The 19,825-nt window shown below is 42.2% G+C and overlaps 1 protein-coding gene across 1 annotated transcript in view; it reads left to right on the top strand.

Annotated features, from left to right (window-relative positions):
* Nucleotides 1-2,969: 2,969 nt before the first annotated feature.
* Nucleotides 2,970-19,825, top strand: part of htr2aa (5-hydroxytryptamine (serotonin) receptor 2A, genome duplicate a) — an 84,761-nt gene continuing 67,905 nt past the window's right edge. Inside the window, exon 1 of the mRNA XM_015965795.3 lies at nucleotides 2,970-4,674. Coding sequence (XP_015821281.1) covers nucleotides 4,260-4,674 — 415 coding nt within the window. The 5' untranslated portion in view covers nucleotides 2,970-4,259. The remainder of the gene's footprint in view (nucleotides 4,675-19,825) is intronic.

The following is a 19,825-nucleotide window of genomic DNA, read 5'->3' as shown; positions in this document are numbered from 1 at the left end:
TGGACATTTAGCTCCCTTAAGCCCAAGGCTAGTGTGTTTTTACATTCCCACCTCACCAAACACTCAGATCCAGTAACGGCTGAGGAGTGTGAAGCAACAATCTAACAGCAGAGTTTTGGGAGTGCAACAACCACACGCCTGCACCGACTGTTTTGACACCTAAGTTGATAAAACTAGATGTCAACCTTCCTTCTGCAGGGCTGCTGTGTGAAACTGATTTCTGCATATTTAATTAGGCGTGATGAAGATGTGGAGATCTGAATTAAATGAAACCTGTTTCCCATCACTGCTTGACACTGGTTTATGTATTTGTGATACGTGTAGTGATTATAATGAGCCGCAGAGACAACTAAAGGTGTTGGAACTTTCTTTCAAAGAGGATTTAGTAAAAGAGATGTACAAAAAAACCTACCTTGTAGGTTAAAGTTAAAAAAGCATAAGTATGTCAGAGCAACCATCAGCTGGCTGTAATTTGTCTCCCAGCAACGCCATTGCATAACTTGTACATGTACATGCACAACCACATCAGTAAAAGAATATATTTGGCTAAGTCCAGATGAGCCGCCAAATTTTCTAGAAGTTGTGAACCTGAGATGCTCTTTTTGGGAAGACAAGAAAGCAGGGCATTACAGTAGTCTACTGGTGATAAAGGCATGCAGCAGCACCTCTGTATTGACCCGAGAGAGAAAAGGGCGGACTGTGGCAATGTTCTTTAGATGATAAGAATCTATTTTTGTGATGTCTTATATATATATATATATATATATATATATATATATATATATATATATATATATATATATATATATATACATATATATATAATGTTTAACTTGTTCATGATATTTATTTCGGGGTTTATTTTACCAGAACAGGGCCAACGTCCATATTTGATAACATTGTTTTCTCTGATTTTCTGAAGAAAATAAACATTTTTTTGAATTGAACCAACAGCAGAATAAGTTTGTTGTTGTAACAGAATGAAATGACTGTTTTCCTCCTCTCCTCTGACACAGAACTAGTCTGCATGAGATATGGTCTCAAGGTCTCATGCATTTGCTATAAAACTGCTTCTTTCCAGCTCAACAGAAGAATGAAGGAAGGACTCTCTCCTTTTAATAAATCAAAGAACTCTATTTTTAATAAAGATAATCAAACAAAGTGTTAGTTAATAAATAAGATGTGACCAATCTTGTGAAATCAAAATATTAGTTACTTTATAATAATCCTATAGAATATAATAAGTAATATGACTTTAAATTTTTCCACTAAGACTGATCTCACGTAGCGTTAAGAGACGACATATTGCTTTACTGATCCAATCAGAATCTGCCAGATTTGACGGAGGCATGATTTTGATGGTGTTTGGTAAATCTGTCAACTTTTCATTCGACCATAAACCAAAACATCCGAAGTATAAAACTATGCCCACGTTATCTTTAACGCCAGTTCAAAGCGTTCTAGAATAGTTGACGGAGTGGCCAATCCGTAACTCTCCTCTTCAGCCGAAAGAACCAACGACAAGCTGGATAAAATCTGTTGCTGTTCCACCTGCTGCAACGGTTCCTTTCAGAATAAAAGCTGAACCATCAAGACCCAAGCTCGGGTCTCACCAGACGCCAACAAATTGTCGTGACCCGGAAGTATCTCACAGACTGGACTGATCGGCAACCGCTGCTTTTCCTACCAGCTCGGTTCCAGAAAAGGTCAAGCTGGACCTCGACATTCCTGATCGAGACGGGGACTTCCACCAGGGTAAGTAGACCGGCAAATGGCGTTGAATGTGTTTATGAATCTCCCAACCAAAGCTTAACGCAAAGACATCACCTTCAGTTCCCATGAGAACTAATCGCTTCTTCGGATTTGCTGGTTCTGAACAACATTCCACATCACCCCATTCACCGTCACATCCACCTTAGTTACACCATACATGTAGTGTTTAAAGTTAGTCTAGTTTTCATTGTAAGTAATAAAATTCTTAACTTTTAAACTCGACTCTCTCCTCTGTATTCTCTGAGTGAATACGAAGCTGTTATCTAATCTCTGCATTAAAAAGTTTCAATCTTCTGGTTAAAAATAACCTCACAGATCCGTAAGGTGGATTTCATATTTCCTATGGAATTCTACGCCTTATGGCTTATTAAATAACATGTCATTTAAATCATTACATTATAAACCACAATAACACCCTGCGGCTGAGATTTTAACCTATCAACGAGTGCCCTTTGAAGGGTTAACTGAAATCTCTCAACAATCAGAAACGTCTCCTTCTGTTCCTGGAGGGAAAACTCGGAATGCTGAGCTGTTTCTGGGACTGGATCCATGTCCAGACACCACTGCACATTTACAACAAAGAAGAGACAAACCTTCTTACCCTGAATGCAACTTAAATGTCATGAAAAGATTAGAAACATGAGTGATTCACAGAACAAACCCACTTAGTAGCTCAGTAGGTAGAGTGGGTTGTCCAGCAGGTTCCATCCCAGCTCCCACCTGAGAATGCTGCTGTTGTGTCCTTGGGCAAGACACTTAACCTGCTGGTGGAGTTTGGAGGGACCGGTGGCACCTGTGTACGACCGTCCCACTTCTGTCAGTGCGCCCCAGGGCAGCTGTGGCTACGTTGTAGCTCATCATCACCAGCATGTGAATGTGTGTGTGATGGATGATTGTATTGTGAAGCACCTTGGGGGTTGTAGAACCCTAAGAAGGTGCTACACGAATACAGGCCATTTACCATTTTAGTTCCCACAGCTGGCTTGGACGGAAGACTGGGATAAGTTTCCTTCTAAAGTGACGTTTAGTCACCAGTCAGCTTTGAGAGAAACCTTAAACAGTCTCACCAGGGACCACTGCTTGCTTAAAACATGCAAATGCTCAAGTCTCTTGCCTCATTGGGGCAGCTGAGTCGTCTTCATCTCATTTCATGACTAAAAGGGATTTTTTTACTAGAATTTCAAGAGTCAGGATTTACAAACAGCTTTAGTCATTGTGTATTTAGATCTGATAATCCCAGTGAAGCCTTCAGATCTAAATTTGAACGGAGCGATGAGATTTACAGAATGAGAGCGAGAGCAAGAGAGACTTGACAGAAAGAGAGAGAGAGAGAGCCAGCCAATACGATAGAAGGGAGAGAGACCTTGAGTAGAAACAGAGTGAGAGAGAGCAGGAGATCCCCACAGAGAGGAAGAGAGGCTGCCTGTGAAAAGCAGCGTGACGAGAGGCAAAGCGGAGAAGCTTCAGCTCCTGGTCACCGCTAAAGACGACTAACAAGCTGACACTTGTGAAGAACTGGAAACCTCTTCAGTCTGCTGATCGGTCCCAGAGAAGAGAGGGCTCTTCTCTCGTTCCTCATTCCTGTTTTTCTTTGATTTTTGAAAAGTCAAGACCTGGAGGTACACACCATGTGAAAGAATGACAGAACACTCGGATCTTTGGAAGACTCGGCTGAAGAGTGGCTGACATTTTCCACCACAGACTGAATGTCAGCAGGAGGAAGACAAACTAGAACATGTATCACCTCTGGAGGGTTTGGTCCACAGGAAGTGTGTGAGGGGACAAAGGATGGCAACGTTAGTGACACATGGACAAACGTGTGTCAAGTTTGATCACGCTCGCCATCCATCACCGTCATCCTCACACACACTCACAGGTGTCGACATAAGTTGATATGAGAGGGTAAGGACGCCCCAGAGTTCACCTGCTCGTCTAACAGCACACACCTCGGACCTACACCTGTAAAGGCATTACTGAAGTATACTTTATCAGGACTTCTGTAACGCAAACATGTAAAGAAATCACCTCACCGGGAAGCTGCTGGAAGCGGGATCTGGATTCCTGACCTTTCACATGGACATCATTGTTTTACCATGGGTGACGGTTTGAAAAGCCCAGACTTCCAGGATCAGGAAACCGTGACTGACATCTTTCAGCTCTCAAACAAATCCCAGAATCAGAAGAGTCGTTTCTTTTCTTGCAGACGTCAGTCACGATCAGATCAACATTTGGATATTTTTTTAGTAACCGGAGCACTTTTCTATCTGTATTATTATCCTTATAATTCTTCCTATTCTAGTTTTCCTTTGGAGAATCATCTGCTGATCACACGAGACATTTGAGGCGCTGGATTAAATGACAGACATGTTGTACGCCTCTGGAATATTTGTTTTATTTTTCTGGAAAAAAGAATCTAAAATGAGAATTTCCTTTCCTCCCTCCTACTGGTGAATCTGGCAGACATCCCGAGGTTGTGAGCCGACACCATGAACTTACGTGGAGCTAACGTGTCAGAGCTGATCTTCAACACCATCAGGACCGTTACCACCTCGGAGTCTAACCCCAGGCCTTCAAATCGACCCGGTAATGCAACAAACTCTGGATGTCACGAGAGCGACGTGGCCCACGCTGTCGTTAACACTCAGTCACACAGCAGCCTGGGAGGACACTTCGGGCCTCAGTGTGCTGGCTTCGAGCCGCCGGTGGAGAAGAACTGGGCGGCCCTGCTGATCCTGGCCGTCGTTGCCGTCACGGTCATGGGAAATATCCTGGTGATCCTGGCCGTTTCTCTAGAGAAAAAGCTGCAAAATGCAACTAACTATTTTCTGATGTCACTGGCAGTGGCTGATATGCTCCTAGGCATCTTGGTCATGCCCGTTTCCATGGTGACCATTCTCTATGGTAAGTGCCACTTGCATTGGGTTTCCTTTGGTTAAAATTTGGTGTGTTGCTTGTTGGGCGGTTCCAACGGACTTCCCACTGTTTTTGATTGATTGTTTGGAGGTAAACAAAGTTCCTGCATGTTGAGGGCTTTCCTCACTCCCCAGTCTAACAGTGTATTTTCTGTTTACATCACTGGGTCTGTGTTTATCTCTGTGGTGAAGCCTAACCTCCGTCCGAACAGTCGAGTCAGAATGCATGCATGACGGCGGTGGTGGAGGACAGATGGGGAGCAGCAGTGATGGAGGTGGCCAGTCCTGTTGTTGACTGTTTGTGTGGCATGCTGCTTTACTGGAAAAAGAAAATGGCAAAGCCTATCATTACTCAGATGGGATTGCAACAGAAAGAGTTTCCATTAGTCCCCTGCAGGTTCTGCTCTTGTGAACACCCGCTCTCCTCCCCATCATCTCAAAGACCTCTGTAAGTAGGACCCTCAGCGCAAATGAGAGTGTTCAGCTTCCATGTTTGCCCTGAAACCATGCATATATGTCTATGTGTCTGTAAGAAATGTAATAACATCCGAGATGTGACACAGATTCTCTGCATTAATAACACATGTTTCTACTTTGAAAGAGCACACACAGCTTTCTAAGAGTCACGCAGCACATGCTCACATCGACTAGTGTGACTGAAAGGGAGGCAGGCTCTGCTCTACTCTGCACTTTACTGTTGTGTAACACTTGCTGCTACAACAGGTAATTACTTATTTATAAACAACCAAAGGATATTTGCATCATATGTTTTGCTGTATCTTCGTGTTTAAATGGTTATATGAACCCAAGGGTTGTTTGCGCACGCTTGTGTAAAGAAAAGCACTGATTTGACCAAGAGCTCACAGAGATGTGACATGGATTTGGAATTGTTCCAGCCTGGTTCTACAAAGAGGAAATCCCACCTGCAACTGGAACAGTTTCAACACCAGGAGAGCCTCTGATCCTTCTTCAGGACTAGCCTTGTACTGCCTCAGCCCTTTGGCTTCAAATCATTTGGAGCAAGATTATATCAGGAGGAAAAGGAAGCACAGGTTTTCTCAGCGCTGTGTCGACAGATCTGAAGTCTGACTCCCTGAAACTGAAGGTGTGTTGTAGAAGGAAGTCAAGTGTTCTTATATGTTTCTCACCAAGACATAAAGAATGGGTGAGTAATGAGAGACAAAAGGTCTTCTGGTCTTGAAACATGTTTGCAGCCTACAACGTCTAAAAAGAAACATAATTTTAACCTGTTGATGAAAGTGAAAACCTCATGTGAGACACACAGTAAAAGAAAAACATGATTACTGTTTTTTTTTTTTATTATTTGCACACCAAAAACTGAAATATGTCTTAACAGTGTGACTCGTTGATGATGTCTTGTGGAGCTGATCACAGATGCCGAGTTGGTTTTACAGTGGCCCACGCTCCTGGTCGATTTTTCCCTCTAACGTGTAAATAAAAGAAAGTAATACACGGCGGTGATGACATACTACCTGGCTGCTTCTTCCCTTCCTGCAGGTAGAATATTCATTCATAAGGTAATGATCAGGGGTCTCATTTATAAAACATTGCGTAGAATCGTTACTAAAACCAAACTTAAGCTCAGCAAAAAAAAAATGTACTTACGCCAAGTAGGCTTGTGACCTATAACAGGCTGTGTGTGTGTGTGTGTGTGTGTGTGTGTGTGTGTGTGTGTGTGTGTGTGTGTGTGTGTGTGTGTGTGTGTGTGTGTGTGTGCGTGTGTGTGCGTGTGGGGGGTCTTGTTCTGTGTGAAAACGAAGCAGTACAAGTGATAATACAGCAGGATTTCATAATTGTATCCTTCTCAGCAGCAGCAGCACCGCAGGTGCTCTCTATGTCCAACATGTGAGTAAGCCAGGCCCTTAGTCAACTTAAAGTTGCACACATTTTTCAGCTACGTTTTCATTTGTAAATCCCAAAGTTTGCGTGGAAAGTTGCTCACGCAGTTTTCCGACCCCGTTTTGTTCGTAAGCGAGCTTGATAAACGAGACCCCAGTTTTAGAGATGTTTTCACCATTAACCCTAAACAATAACAAAAGCTTAAATGAGAAAACACACCACTGAGACCATCTGTTGTAGTTTACACTTTTATCACTATAAGGACTGCCGTGTGTGACTCTTTTTCAACTACCCGCTCTCTTTTACTTACATTTTATTTACATTATGGGGCGACAGTGTCACAGGACTTAAGTGCTGGCCCATAACAGGAAGGTTGCAGGCTCGAGCCCCACTGTCGTTGTGTTCTTGAGCAAGACACTTAACCCCCTTTGCCTGTTGGTGGTGGTCGGAGGGACCGGTGGCACCTGTGCCTAGCAGACTTGCCTCTGTCAGTGCACCCCAGGGCAGCTGTGGCTACATTGTAGCTCATCACCACCAGGGTGTGAATATGTGTATGAATGGGTGAATGACTGACTGATTGTGTTGTATAGTGTGTTGGGGGGTTCCAGGACTCTAGAAGGCACTATATCAAATACAGGCCATATACATGCTTTACACAAATATTTTTGTTCTATTTTGCTGTTAAATTGCACCGAGGACATGAAGAAATGCCCCTTTCTGAGTGTGTCTTGACCATAAAGAGAATTGGAATTGAATTGAAATGAATTGACTTGAATTATTGAACTGAAATGATTTGAATGGAATTGATCTCACATTTTCGGGTGGGGCTCGGAGTAGAGCCGCTGTTTCTCCATGTACCAAACGAACAGCTCCCTAATAAAGAGGGGGGTCAATGCTAATGTGACATCACGATAAGGGAGTTTTTGAAACAGCTCATGGGGAAGTATGTGTCCTGAAACCAAAATCTGAGATTAAATGGATGAATGATTTTTATTCATGTTTGAAGTGTTTATAGAGGTGGTAGAGACCCATGTAGCAACACAAAATGAAGCAGAAAGAGTTTTTCCTATTGTGTCCCCTTTAATATAAGATCTGAGGTAATGGTTTTACACCACTGGACCTGATCTGGCGCTGTCACACAGGATCTCTATCAGAATGGATTCTGGTTTTATTTGCAGTTGGATTATTTGTTTTAACATGGCTGTTGTCAACCAGAACCTGATGTATTGTGAGTGTGTTTTTACACAAGCTTGAGGTATTTAATGTGACGTAACATCTTGTACTGGATCACGTCATGTCACATCACATCACATCACATATCACATCACATCACATATCACATATCACACATCACATCACATATCACAAATCACATCACATCACATCACATCATATCATATCATATCATATCATATCATATCGTATCATTTCATACCACATCACATCACATCACATCACATCACATCACATATCACATATCACACATCACATCACATATCACATCACATCATATCATATCATATCATATCATATCATATCATATCATATCATATCATATCACATCACATCACATCACATATCACTTATCACATATCACACATCACATCACATATCACATCACATCACATCACATCATATCATATCATATCATATCATATCATATCATATCGTATCATTTCATACCACATCACATCACATCACATCACATCACATCACATATCACACATCACATCACATATCACATCACATCATATCATATCATATCATATCACATCACATCACATCACATATCACATATCACATATCACACATCACATCACATATCACATCACATCACATCACATCATATCATATCATATCATATCATATCATATCATATCATTTCATACCACATCACATCACATCACATTACATATCACATATCACATATCACACATCACATCACATATCACATCATATCACATCACATCACATCACATATCACATATCACATATCACACATCACATCACATATCACATCACATCACATCACATCACATCATATCATATCATATCATATCATATCATATCATATCATATCATATCATATCATTCTTCACTGGAACACCATGCCAGCTCTTTATCTTACCAGATCTTGTGTCAGATGTTTCTAAGGTACACTATATCTACACCAACAGTAAATAATCGCAGAATGCAGTCGGCAGGACACAGGAGAGATAGCAGTTCTCACCTTTTACTCCCCAAACAATCATTTTCCTGGAAATGTGATTTGGAATTGTAGGATGTCCAAGGAAGGTCCCACCTTTCTCACCTCTGATGATTGGCTGGAAAAGTTTTTCTACGATAGACTATTATATGCAAGAGCAAGCCGTCTTCCCTCGCTGCAGTGTTTTTATGTTTGAAGCCAGATCTTGAGGAATTCTTTGGAAGAAAATGTGAACTTAGTGCCATAATAATAATGGCATAATAACAGTGCCATTCTGTCCTGTTATGCAACAAACCAGTTTCAGTTTATTTCATAAAACAACCAGAAATACATCAAATGTGTACTTTTAATTATTTTGTTGCATTTATCCCACTGTTAGACTGACTTGATATTCATTTATTTATTAATGTATATTTAAAGAGAAGCCATTTGGTTCACAATTTTCTTCAAATCAGGATTCAACACGTTATTCACATTGTAGTCATATAAATCACACCAGTAACATTAAAAGCTGTTAATTTGATCTCAGTGTCTTGTTTAATGTTTTTTTAATGTTCTTGTGAAGCAACTTGTGATTTTTATCCAAAGAAGTAGATTTGGAAAAGGAACCATCTGATTACTGGACAGACAGACTCAGGTGCTAAAGTCATTGAGGTGCTATTAGTGCAGAATAACTGAGTCCATGTTTGAAGAGCCTCAGTATTCTAAATGTATAATTAGAGCTGAGTAAAGATGCCCAGGGAGTGGAAATATTTGTAGGAATTACCCTTTCTGACTAAAAAAGGGAGCGAGCTTTGTCTGGTATATTTGTCTTTGTCTTTTTTTGTTTTTGTAATACTTTAATCTCTTGTTCTTGATTTAAATAAATAAATAAACAAACAATCACATCAACAAGTAACCTGACTTGAGTCATAAGCAGAGACAGAACTTTAACAACTGAACTGGCTCCAGTATCAAGTGTTGAATTGCACAAACAAGAAGTTTTAACTCAAGGAGGCTGCAGTTCTGTTGCGTGAGCAGAGCGGGAGCGAGCTTGTGTTGAGCGTGCACGTTTTTGCCGCTTCGGCAGAACGGAGCACTTAAGGAAACGCATTTAATCAACAGAACCGACCGGAATACTGACGCAACACCGGTGAGCAAAGGCGCAGGAGAGGGAGGGGGAGGGGCAAACACAGCAAGAGAAATGTGGAAGACATTTCTTTTTCGTCAGACAATATTATATTAGAACACGCTGGTAACGTCCGACATGTTTTCACTAACGGGGATTTTTAAAAGAAGAGAAGTTGCGCTTTCAAGTCCACTTTGTGTTAATATGATAAACCACCTTACTGCTGCTGGAGAATCAGCCTTTCTCTGTCACTCACCACGGTGAAAAGAACATTCCCGACAGCGACGGACGGTCACTTTTAATATCAGCTGCAGTAGTAGAGCTATGTAAGGGAAAAAAATCAGGAAAATAATGTGGCGCTCCGTCAGCTGGACTCAGTATGCTCCCTCCCTCTCCCAGCGCTGTCTGCTGCCACTCTGCTGTAAAGCCTGATTCATGCTTCTACGTCTGCGTCAGTGCGGAGACACGAACCCCATTATCCGTCCCACAAGGACGGATGGAGTCGAGCTCTCTTTTCTAAACATCCGTCAGTCGAGACGGACAACGCAAGCTTGTGATTGGTCAGGGCACCGCTGTCGTCTACAGCGCCGCCATTGCGCCCTCAAAAACATAAAGAGAGCAGAGGATAACTAGCGGCAGACACGGAGAAGCTTGAAGAATACCTCACGAAAAAACTCTAAAAATATGGACGTTTAATTCCCCGTGACTGGAGGAGTGAAAAGATATGCAGCAAGCATTTTATTTGTGGACGGAAATGACAGGAAACGTGGGTTTAGAGGTGGCGAGCGCATGAAGAGGTGGAGGAGGATGAGAGACAAATTTGTTTGTGTTAAAAAGTCTCTTATATACAAAAAAACACAATATAAACACACTATCTTGGACCGGATACATGACAGGATACCACAGAACAGCGCTACATCCTCTGCTGTCCTGGCGGGGAATTGCTTTGCAACACTCCCCAGGAGGCGGAGAAGTATGAGAGCAAAATGTCTCCGTCGGTGCGCGTCTCTCCCTGTTGGAGCTGACGGAGAAGCATGACTCAGGCTTCACACGGAGAAACCCCGGATGTCTAAAATAGTTGACAACAGATCAGTCATGAGCACTTCAAAAAACTGCAACCTTCACGATTTTGGGATCACGTTGTTTGAAATCTGAATTTTGGTCCAACAACGATTGATCGTTCTTATGATGTTATAGGTTAAGGTTGTTTGCAAGTGAGGACACATCTCTCATCACCTGAGTAAACGTGTATCATTCAATATAAGTTTTATTCAAAGCTGATCATGCCTTAGATTTATTTTTCACCAGTTTTCCTTTTTCTTAGTGAACAGACCTGCTGCACAGCTGGGATGGATATGACTGTTTTATTGTATTTCATACCCAGGTCTGGTACACATGTTTATCCTATGTACTCTGCTCAATGTTTCAGAGCCAAGAAGTACAAAGTAAATCTAACAGTGTGACACATGAAACAAGATTTATTTTATGTTTTTTAAAAATAAAAGAAACATAAAATATACATGGCAAAACAGGACAGAATGGTTATTATAGCAGTTCCCATTTTATTTACAAAACTCCCCAAAACAGCTTTCTGCTGGCGGCAGGAGGACAGTCTGCAAGTAGCGAGGGAAGACAGTGCTGCTAAAATGAAACAGCCAATCGTAGAGCCTTTCTACCAGTCAGCTGTGAGAAAGGTGGGCTCTTCCTTGGACATCCTGCAATTGCAAATGGTGCTTCCTGGACGCCCCAAACAAACCTAATGATGATTAATCAGAGAAAACAGTCCTGAACAGTTCAATCCCTGGACTACTGAGATGTTTTATGGAGAGAAGAGGCTTCTTTGTTGCCCAACCTATGCACTGAGTCAGAAACACGATGCATGCTTTTGTACCAAACAACTATGTGTTTTGTTGTTTTAACATTTGCTAAAATGCTCCAAAGGGATTGTTGGACTTCCACATGAAGAAAAGAAAATAGAAGAAGTACTAGGAAGTAAACCATGATTTGCTGCTTTGTTGTAAAATGTCCAGAAGTCAAGAGAACCTTTTTAAATTCATACAAGAGCTGCTTATTGCTTTATCCCAACACCTAATTGTCGGATGTTTTGTGAATCAGATTCATGCTGATTAATAAAAGCCTTTCCTTGTTTTGCTACAAAATCAGTCCCCTGAAGAACTGGTTCGAAATATTTCTCTGAACTATAATAATCAGGAAGTTTCCTTCTGAGGTACATAGCTAATGGTTAACAAGTTGACATTTTCAGTCTGAGCACGGTTTGTTTCTGTGCGCGGTGTCCGGGAGATCTCATAATCTGTTGATGACATTCAGACGAGCAGCAGCGTCAGATCCTTGGGCTTTACCCTCTTGTTTGAGCTCTGATGGGTGTTCAGGTGGCTCCAGATTAATCCTCTCATTCTCCGTTCCTCGTTTGGACTTTTCATCTGTCACCCTCCCAGCTGCTCTTTGCTCATTCACCTTTCTCTGAGCCACTGCTCACATAAGAAGCTTTATTAAAACCTTGAAAGTGAATTCATTTGCACGAGGAGTGTGATAAATTAGTAAGAGGGAAGAGCACTTTCAAAAGAACAACCTCCAGTGCTTATTGCTGGCTTTCCCCAGCTCTTTAATGAGAAGATAAAAGAACTCATTAGCCACACCAGCTCAACACAAACACGCGCTGCAGTAACTCTCTAATGTTCTCACACACATTCATTCACTCATCCTGAAAACAATCATCCGTTTAGAGCAGGGCTCATTATCAGAGGAGATAAAGGATCTGACAAATCTACACTTTGGTCATGAATGAGGTGATTGTTGACGTTACAACGATTCTTGGTGAAATCAGGATTCTGTACAGCTGAGCTCATAAAGGTGGCATTTTGATACAGTTTAAACAGAACGCAGCCATTGGAGGAACACGTATCGTGAAAAAGATCACCTCATGTTGAGAAATAATGACTTATGGCTGTTTTAGGAACATGTCCATTTGTGTTTAACCCATCTCCGTTTCTTCTACATCACATCGGGGCTCAATACCTTTAAAACTGACCTAGTTTTTTCAGTTGCTGCTCACCGCATATTAATGAGCTCAAAAGTCTGTAGTGTGTTGGGAGTATTAAAATAGGTTCCTTACTGAGGCAGGAAGCGCTGATAGTGTTGCTTGGTAGAAATGTGAATTCAGAGATGTAGGTGTGGGGGCAGTAGATTCTGGATTTGGGGGCAGAATCTATTCTTGTCTTTCAAAATGTCCCCGAACGCAACTGAACATCACCATGACCAATCAGAGCCACAATGTAATGTATTCATTGCTTTGGAAATCATAGAGGCAGTTCACTTTATACCATCAAAGAAGAAGAAGTAGAGAAAAGCCCAAGTCTAAATCATCTACAGTTGATGCCAAAGCCATATACACTTTTCCTGAGTCAACGCCATCTTTGTAGATGACGCCATCTTTGTAGGCGCTGTGATTGGCCCAACCTTTAAGTGTTCTGGCCTATAGGGAGCTTAAAGTATCTTTTCGGAGTTTTCCCCTTTCAAAAATGATGTATGGTTTTTCAGAAATCCGTAAAAGTGATTATCTTATCATGTACTGTGATAAAATGTAAGTAACACATCTTTTTTTGTTTTGCTAAGCACGCCCCCTGCACCGCAGAGCCCTGTGCAATAGGAAACTGAGCGCCTACCAGAACTAACCAATAGTGTTAGACTACCGCTTATGTGCTTAAATTTCATTTCAATGAAAACTAATGATGGGTGTTTCGACCACGCCAGTCACATACTTTGAGATTTATCAGCTAAAGTTTGTAATTAGCTTGAAATCAGACATCAGCACATTGCGTAAATGACGTCACCACATAATCTCCTCTAGCGTAGCTGCTACTTACCACATGGCCAGATTTAAGGTTGTTCTTGATTCCTGAAGGAAGGATTTGACATTTGCTGAATTTACAGCCATTTTCCCTCAGTTGTCTCTGTGTCTGGTTCGATGACGTCACTTTCGTGAAGCGCATTTGTAGTCCTGGACTTATTTTCACACAAAATCTAAAATAACGTTTCCCCCCGTTCAAAAATAAGCACTTTCTTGGTATCAAAATGTGTCTTTAAAATTCACGGACATCGTATGTGAAATCCATGGAACATAACAAACGGAATTGGAAAATAATGTTTTTAGCTCCCATTGACTTGCATTCATTTTCTCGTTCTTCTGGGGACCCATGGTGCAAAAGTAGATGGGCGTGACTTAGGCTCCCTGTGATAAACCTACTCAGGCTACAATGGAGCTTGACTAGACAAAACCTGCCGGGCAAAATCTTTTCCTGCTGCTACAGTTGTTCTAGATTTCTAAACATTCAGGCTGGTTTTTATGATGAAGCATCAGTGTTACAGAGTGAACGAAGACAGTGGAAGATTCATGTTGCTGTTAGCCAATCAGAATCAAGGTGCCCAAATAAAAGTCATGAATAGTAAGACTCCAAATCCTGCCATGTTTTGCCCCAAATCCTCTGGCTAACTTCTCCTAACAGGAGCACTAACAGGCTAACAGGAGCGCTAACAGGCTAACAGGAGCGCTAGAGCATTTTTTCCACAGAGAATGACTCACAAGGCATTCATCCATACTAGAGACCACAGAAAATATACTTAAATAAGTGAACGAGAGCTTTAGAGACAATGGAGATAAAATACTTCCCTTTGCACGAAGCCTATCAGATGGATCCTGTTTTTAGTCGATGCTGCACATTAACATTTGATGTAACAGGACTAAATGTGCTCAGCTTATCCACAAAACACAGATCTGTTTTAGCTTTGGCCGTTGTCTCGTCTGCTCTTGTTGGCTGATGGACTTGCAGTCTTTAAAGATTAATCACCATTGTATAAATGAATCCATTTGTCTGAAATGAACATTTTAACTCTCATGGGAACCTTTAGGATGAACACCTTCGCAGAGTGTACCATGTGGACTAACCCCGGGTTTCCACAGGAGCCGTCAGCAGCACGTTACTGCAGCAGCACGTCTTGCTCGCGTAAGCTGCTGCTTGGCCCTTCCCACGAGACGCGAAGCAGCAGGGGAGCAGCTGTCACCGACAGAGCACGAAGTCACACGAGTGACTTCGTCAGTAAACACAACAACAAGCAGGAGAAAATTACAACATGGTTTGTGTTTTATGTTCTGTCTGTTTTATAATCGCCAATACGGACCTGAAAAACAAAGGAGACCGCTAGCTAGGTGATAACTTCTCACGGGGACGCACAGTTAGTAACCTTTTTTAAAAGTAAAGCAACCGGAAAGCAGTACGTTCTTTATTCTGAAAATCTCGGGAGCTTCTCTCCATTTCCGCGTCAGATTTCCTGTCTTTCCTTCCCCAAAAATGTCGAACTTGACCCGTTTCAGAGGCGTCGCGCGTAGAAAATAGAACCGGCGCATAAAGGCCGCGACATGCTGCTCCTGAGACGCGGCCGACTCGCGCTGCTGACGGCTCTAGTGGAAAAGGTTCTGTTGACCACAGCGGTTTTTATCAGCAGCTATGACGTGCTGCTGCAGTAACGTGCTGCTGACGGCTCCCGTGGAAAGCCGGGGTAATACTTGTCTTTCTGTCTGGTTCACACACAATCACAGTAGATAAATACACTCCTTCTGGAGCTGTTAGAGTTTGTTTCTTGTTGTTTCTGCATTGATTTTGCTACTCATTCTCCTGGTATAAACTGTCAAAATAGGGTTGACGGTCTGTTGTACTTTCTCACCTTGCATTATTCCCCAGACACTTGCTGTAAGGCTTTAGCCCAATTGGGGGCCTCTACAGTTTCATGTCCCAAACATCTACAACTGTCCACATTCTCCAAACACAACTAAAACCACAATCAAACAGTCCAGAAGGGAAACAAGGCCATTTAAATTGTAATACTTTAAGATACAATGATATTTCAACTTTATTTTAGAAGAGCATCTAACCTTCTCTGGTGTCTGCTGGAAAAAAAAACTTGAACAAATTTAGTTGAGGACCCCAAGGCTAAATTTCCTAAATTGAATTTGAACTCACAACCTCCACCCTGAGGAGGCGGGCAGCAGAGGTCGTCCTCCCGTAATAATAAACGGAGTAGGAAGTGACGCCACCATCAGCGTCAACTCTGAGGAAGTTCGCAGCCGCGAATGAAACTGGCCGTGTTTGAGATGAGCCAGTTCTGCGCAGATTAGATGATAAATGATAAATGACCCGCACTTGTATAGCGCCTCTCAGAGTAAGGACTCCAAAGCGCTTTACACTACAGTGTATCATTCATCCATTCACACACACATTCACACACTGATGGTGATGAGCTATGATGTAGCCACAGCTGCCCTGGGGCGCACTGACAGAGGCGAGGCTGCCGGACACAGGCGCCACCGGTCCCTCTGACCACCACCAGCAGGCAAGGTGGGTTAAGTGTCTTGTCCAGGGACACAACAGCAGAATTCTCTGTCCGGAATCGGGATCGAACCTGCAACCTTCCGATTACTGGACAACCCGCTCAACCTGTTGAGCTACTGCTGCCCATCACCGGTGATCGGCGCACAGTGCGTGCCGGTTAGATTTGTGTCTGACTTGACGCCAACTTGCTCTGACGTCATGCATACGTAGACAACGATAACCTCGTGAGATCAAGGCGGCCGCAGATTTTGGAGCAAGGCGCTGCAGTTGCTCTCCACCGGCTGCAAAACCTAGATGACGGGAAACGCCTGGCTCTCACCTGATCTAAGATCTGATTGGTTCATATTCTGATCCAAACATCCGGTGGTTGAATGCAAAATGTTAGTTGGTCACGTATATTCTGTAAATCATGTAACGTTGATGATGACAACTATATAGACCACAAAGAGGAATGTGATGTGTTCTTTTGTCACGTTTCCTATGAACACACTGACGCTACAGCTGATAAGCTGTACTTATTATTACAGTCATGTCTCCGTGTACAATATATGATATCCTCAAGCACGTGAGGATGTGTTTCAGCTGCTAACAGGCACCAGAATTAAAATAAATAATTAAACAAGTATGAACGCTAACGCGATATCTTCATCCGCCGTCACCCGTGAGCTACACATGTAGGGAAATCTGTCCGACTTAACCCCCAGAAACCCAAATTTAGAAAACAACTGCAAAATCTTTTTTTAACCTTTCACATGTTGTTCTAGGAGGCCAGATAAACGAGCCTATTTACACATTTTAACAGCCAATAGTGTTGCAGAACTGAACAATAGGACCTATTAGCAATGTAAATGTGGTTTTAAAAAGAAAAAAAAAATGGGGAAGGTTTATTTTTGTAGACTTAAATCTGATGTTGTAATATTATAACCGTGGGTCTCTGGGGGTTAAACGCCGGCTTTCAGCCACTCCCCCTGCTGCGTCCGTCTGCTCTCGTGTGTTTTCCAGGCGAGGCGCTGCTCAACTCGAACACGGCCACAGTCAGCAGCAAGGTAAAAAGAAACCTTTTCTGTGTTTTAAAAAAGAACCAACAATGCTGTTGTTTGCTCTCCTCGACAGAGGCGTTCAGCATAATTTATGTCTTCAGAAATGTGGAGATTTTGTTTGCACCTATGAGATGAGGGTTGTTTTTTTCACACTCAAATATAGTTATCATAACTGTTGAGGGCAAATGTCATCACTTGTAAACTGCAGAGCAGTTTGGGAGCAGAGATAATGTCACTGCACCAATAATATAAACCACAATGCTGCAGAATCCTGTTGATAGCACATTTGCTAATTGGCTAATTTGAATAAAATACAGTCAAGTCAGAAATAGAAACTATTAAATGACAGCTACCGTCAAACACTTTCAGTCAGTAAAAGTTCACGACACAGGTATTTTGTGAATCATTATTAAGTGCTGATTTTTGCATCAAGCTGCATGGTTGCTGTTTTTATGGTCATTTGCAACACAAACTGGTGGCCCACCTGATTTAGCAACACTGACATGTGGATGTGGTCTGACTAATCAGTTTGTTTCTTTGTCTTTTGTTCTTCATTATACACAGAGTTAGTCTGCTAAATACATAAACACAAACATAACATAATAGGGTTTGTGTTTACCTTTGTTGACATGTTTCGACATCTCACTACCGCCTTCATCAGAGCAACCGCCGGATGTTGGGGGTGTCACTTCCTTTTATCTGCGGGCAGCAGAGGACGATATCACCCCCTCACAAAGAAGACAGAAGTGACATCATTCTTGTTCTCTTTCTCTTTTCCTATCATTAACCCTCTTACCCACCCGGTGCTATATCGCCCTCTCTGGCGTGTTTTGATCTGGCCTCTTTGTTAAATTTGTTTGGTTAGTGGTTACTTTTAATAAACTATCAAAAGAATGTAAAGGTATAAAATAAAAAGTAATATCCCTTAAAAGATTTCAGATTCAGATTTCAGATTTCAGATTTATGGCCAAGTAAAAGTACATTTACAAGGAATTTGTCTTCGGTAGATGTTCGCTCTCTAAAACATACAACCACAATAAATGAGAATAAAAATACCTAAAAAAAAACAGAAGAACATGTATACCTACACACATGTTCATTTACACACACACATAAATACATATATACATACCCACACACACACACACACGCACGCACGCACGCACGCACACACACGCACGCACACACACACACACACACACACACACACACACACACACACACACAGAGACACACACACACACACACACATATCCATAAGCATACTGAATAAGTATTAATAATTAAAAATATGGATTATCAATATTACTGAGCCTTTGATATTCGATTGATGATGTAAGGATACAGGAAGATCATTCCAGAGTCGGGGTGCAACAGTCTGAAAGGAGCAATCACCTTGACTTTTATATCTGGTCTTTGGAATTTCTAGAAGGTTCTGGTGTGTGGACCTGAGGGCTCGGGTTAGAGCATAACGCCTGATTCATGCTTCTGCGTCTGCGTCAGTACGGAGACACGCAATGCCATTATCCGTCCTTGCGGGCCTGCTGGTGAGCCCTGCAAGGACAGACAGAGTCGAGCTCTCTTTTCTAAACATCCGTCTGTCGAGACGGGGAATGCAAGCTTGTGATTGGTCAGGGCACCGCTGTCGTCTACACCCCCGCCATTGGGCCCTCAAAAACATAAAGAGAGCCGAGAATAACTAGCGGCAGACATGGAGAAGCTTGAAGAATACCTCGTGAAAAATCTCTAAAAACATGAATGTTTAATTCCCCCGTGACTGGAGGAGTGAAAAGATGTGCAGCAAACATTTTATTTGTGGACGGAAATGACAGGAAACGTGGGTTTGGAGGTGGCGAGCGCAGAAGACGTGGAGGAGGATGAGAGACAAAATTGTCCGTGTTAAATGTATCTTATATACAAAAAACAATATAAACACACTATCTTGCACCGGATACATGACAGGATACCACAGAACAGTGCTACGCCCTCTGTTGTCCTGGCGGGGAATTGCTTTGCAACACTCCCTAGGAGACGGAGAAGTATGAGAGCAAAACGCTTTCGTCAATCCTTGCGTGCCTCCTCTCCCTGTTGGAGCTGACGGAGAAGCATGAATCAGGCTTAAGGCTTTAACAGTTCAGTAATATAGGGAGGAGCTTAACCATGTACAAAAAACCTCGGTGCGGCGCAGATTTCTTTCTTTTTTATTTTTTTACTCAGTGCTTGTGCGCCCCTTTTGTGTCATGAAAAAATGCAGCCCCGGGCAACTGCCCTGTCTGCCCGAGCCTAAAACCGCTACTGGATTAAGCTCAGGTGTGCCAACCACAGAGCCCTGAGGGGTACCCAGGGAGCAGGCTGCGTGAAAACCCTGAGGTTAGATAAACTCAGTGATTATTCATTTGCTGATTTATTTTTATAGAATCAGGATATCTGTTTTTCTTCAGAAATTCCAGTTTCAGTTCCAGTAGTCTTCAACTCGTTTAAAAAGAAACACGTTTTTAATTCCAGCCAGAATTTAATTCCCT

This window comes from Nothobranchius furzeri, chromosome 14, assembly GCF_043380555.1.
Source record: "Nothobranchius furzeri strain GRZ-AD chromosome 14, NfurGRZ-RIMD1, whole genome shotgun sequence".
Classification (NCBI taxonomy): domain Eukaryota; kingdom Metazoa; phylum Chordata; class Actinopteri; order Cyprinodontiformes; family Nothobranchiidae; genus Nothobranchius; species Nothobranchius furzeri.
Note: the sequence above shows the minus strand (reverse complement) of the source record. Positions and strands in the feature narration are given on the sequence as shown.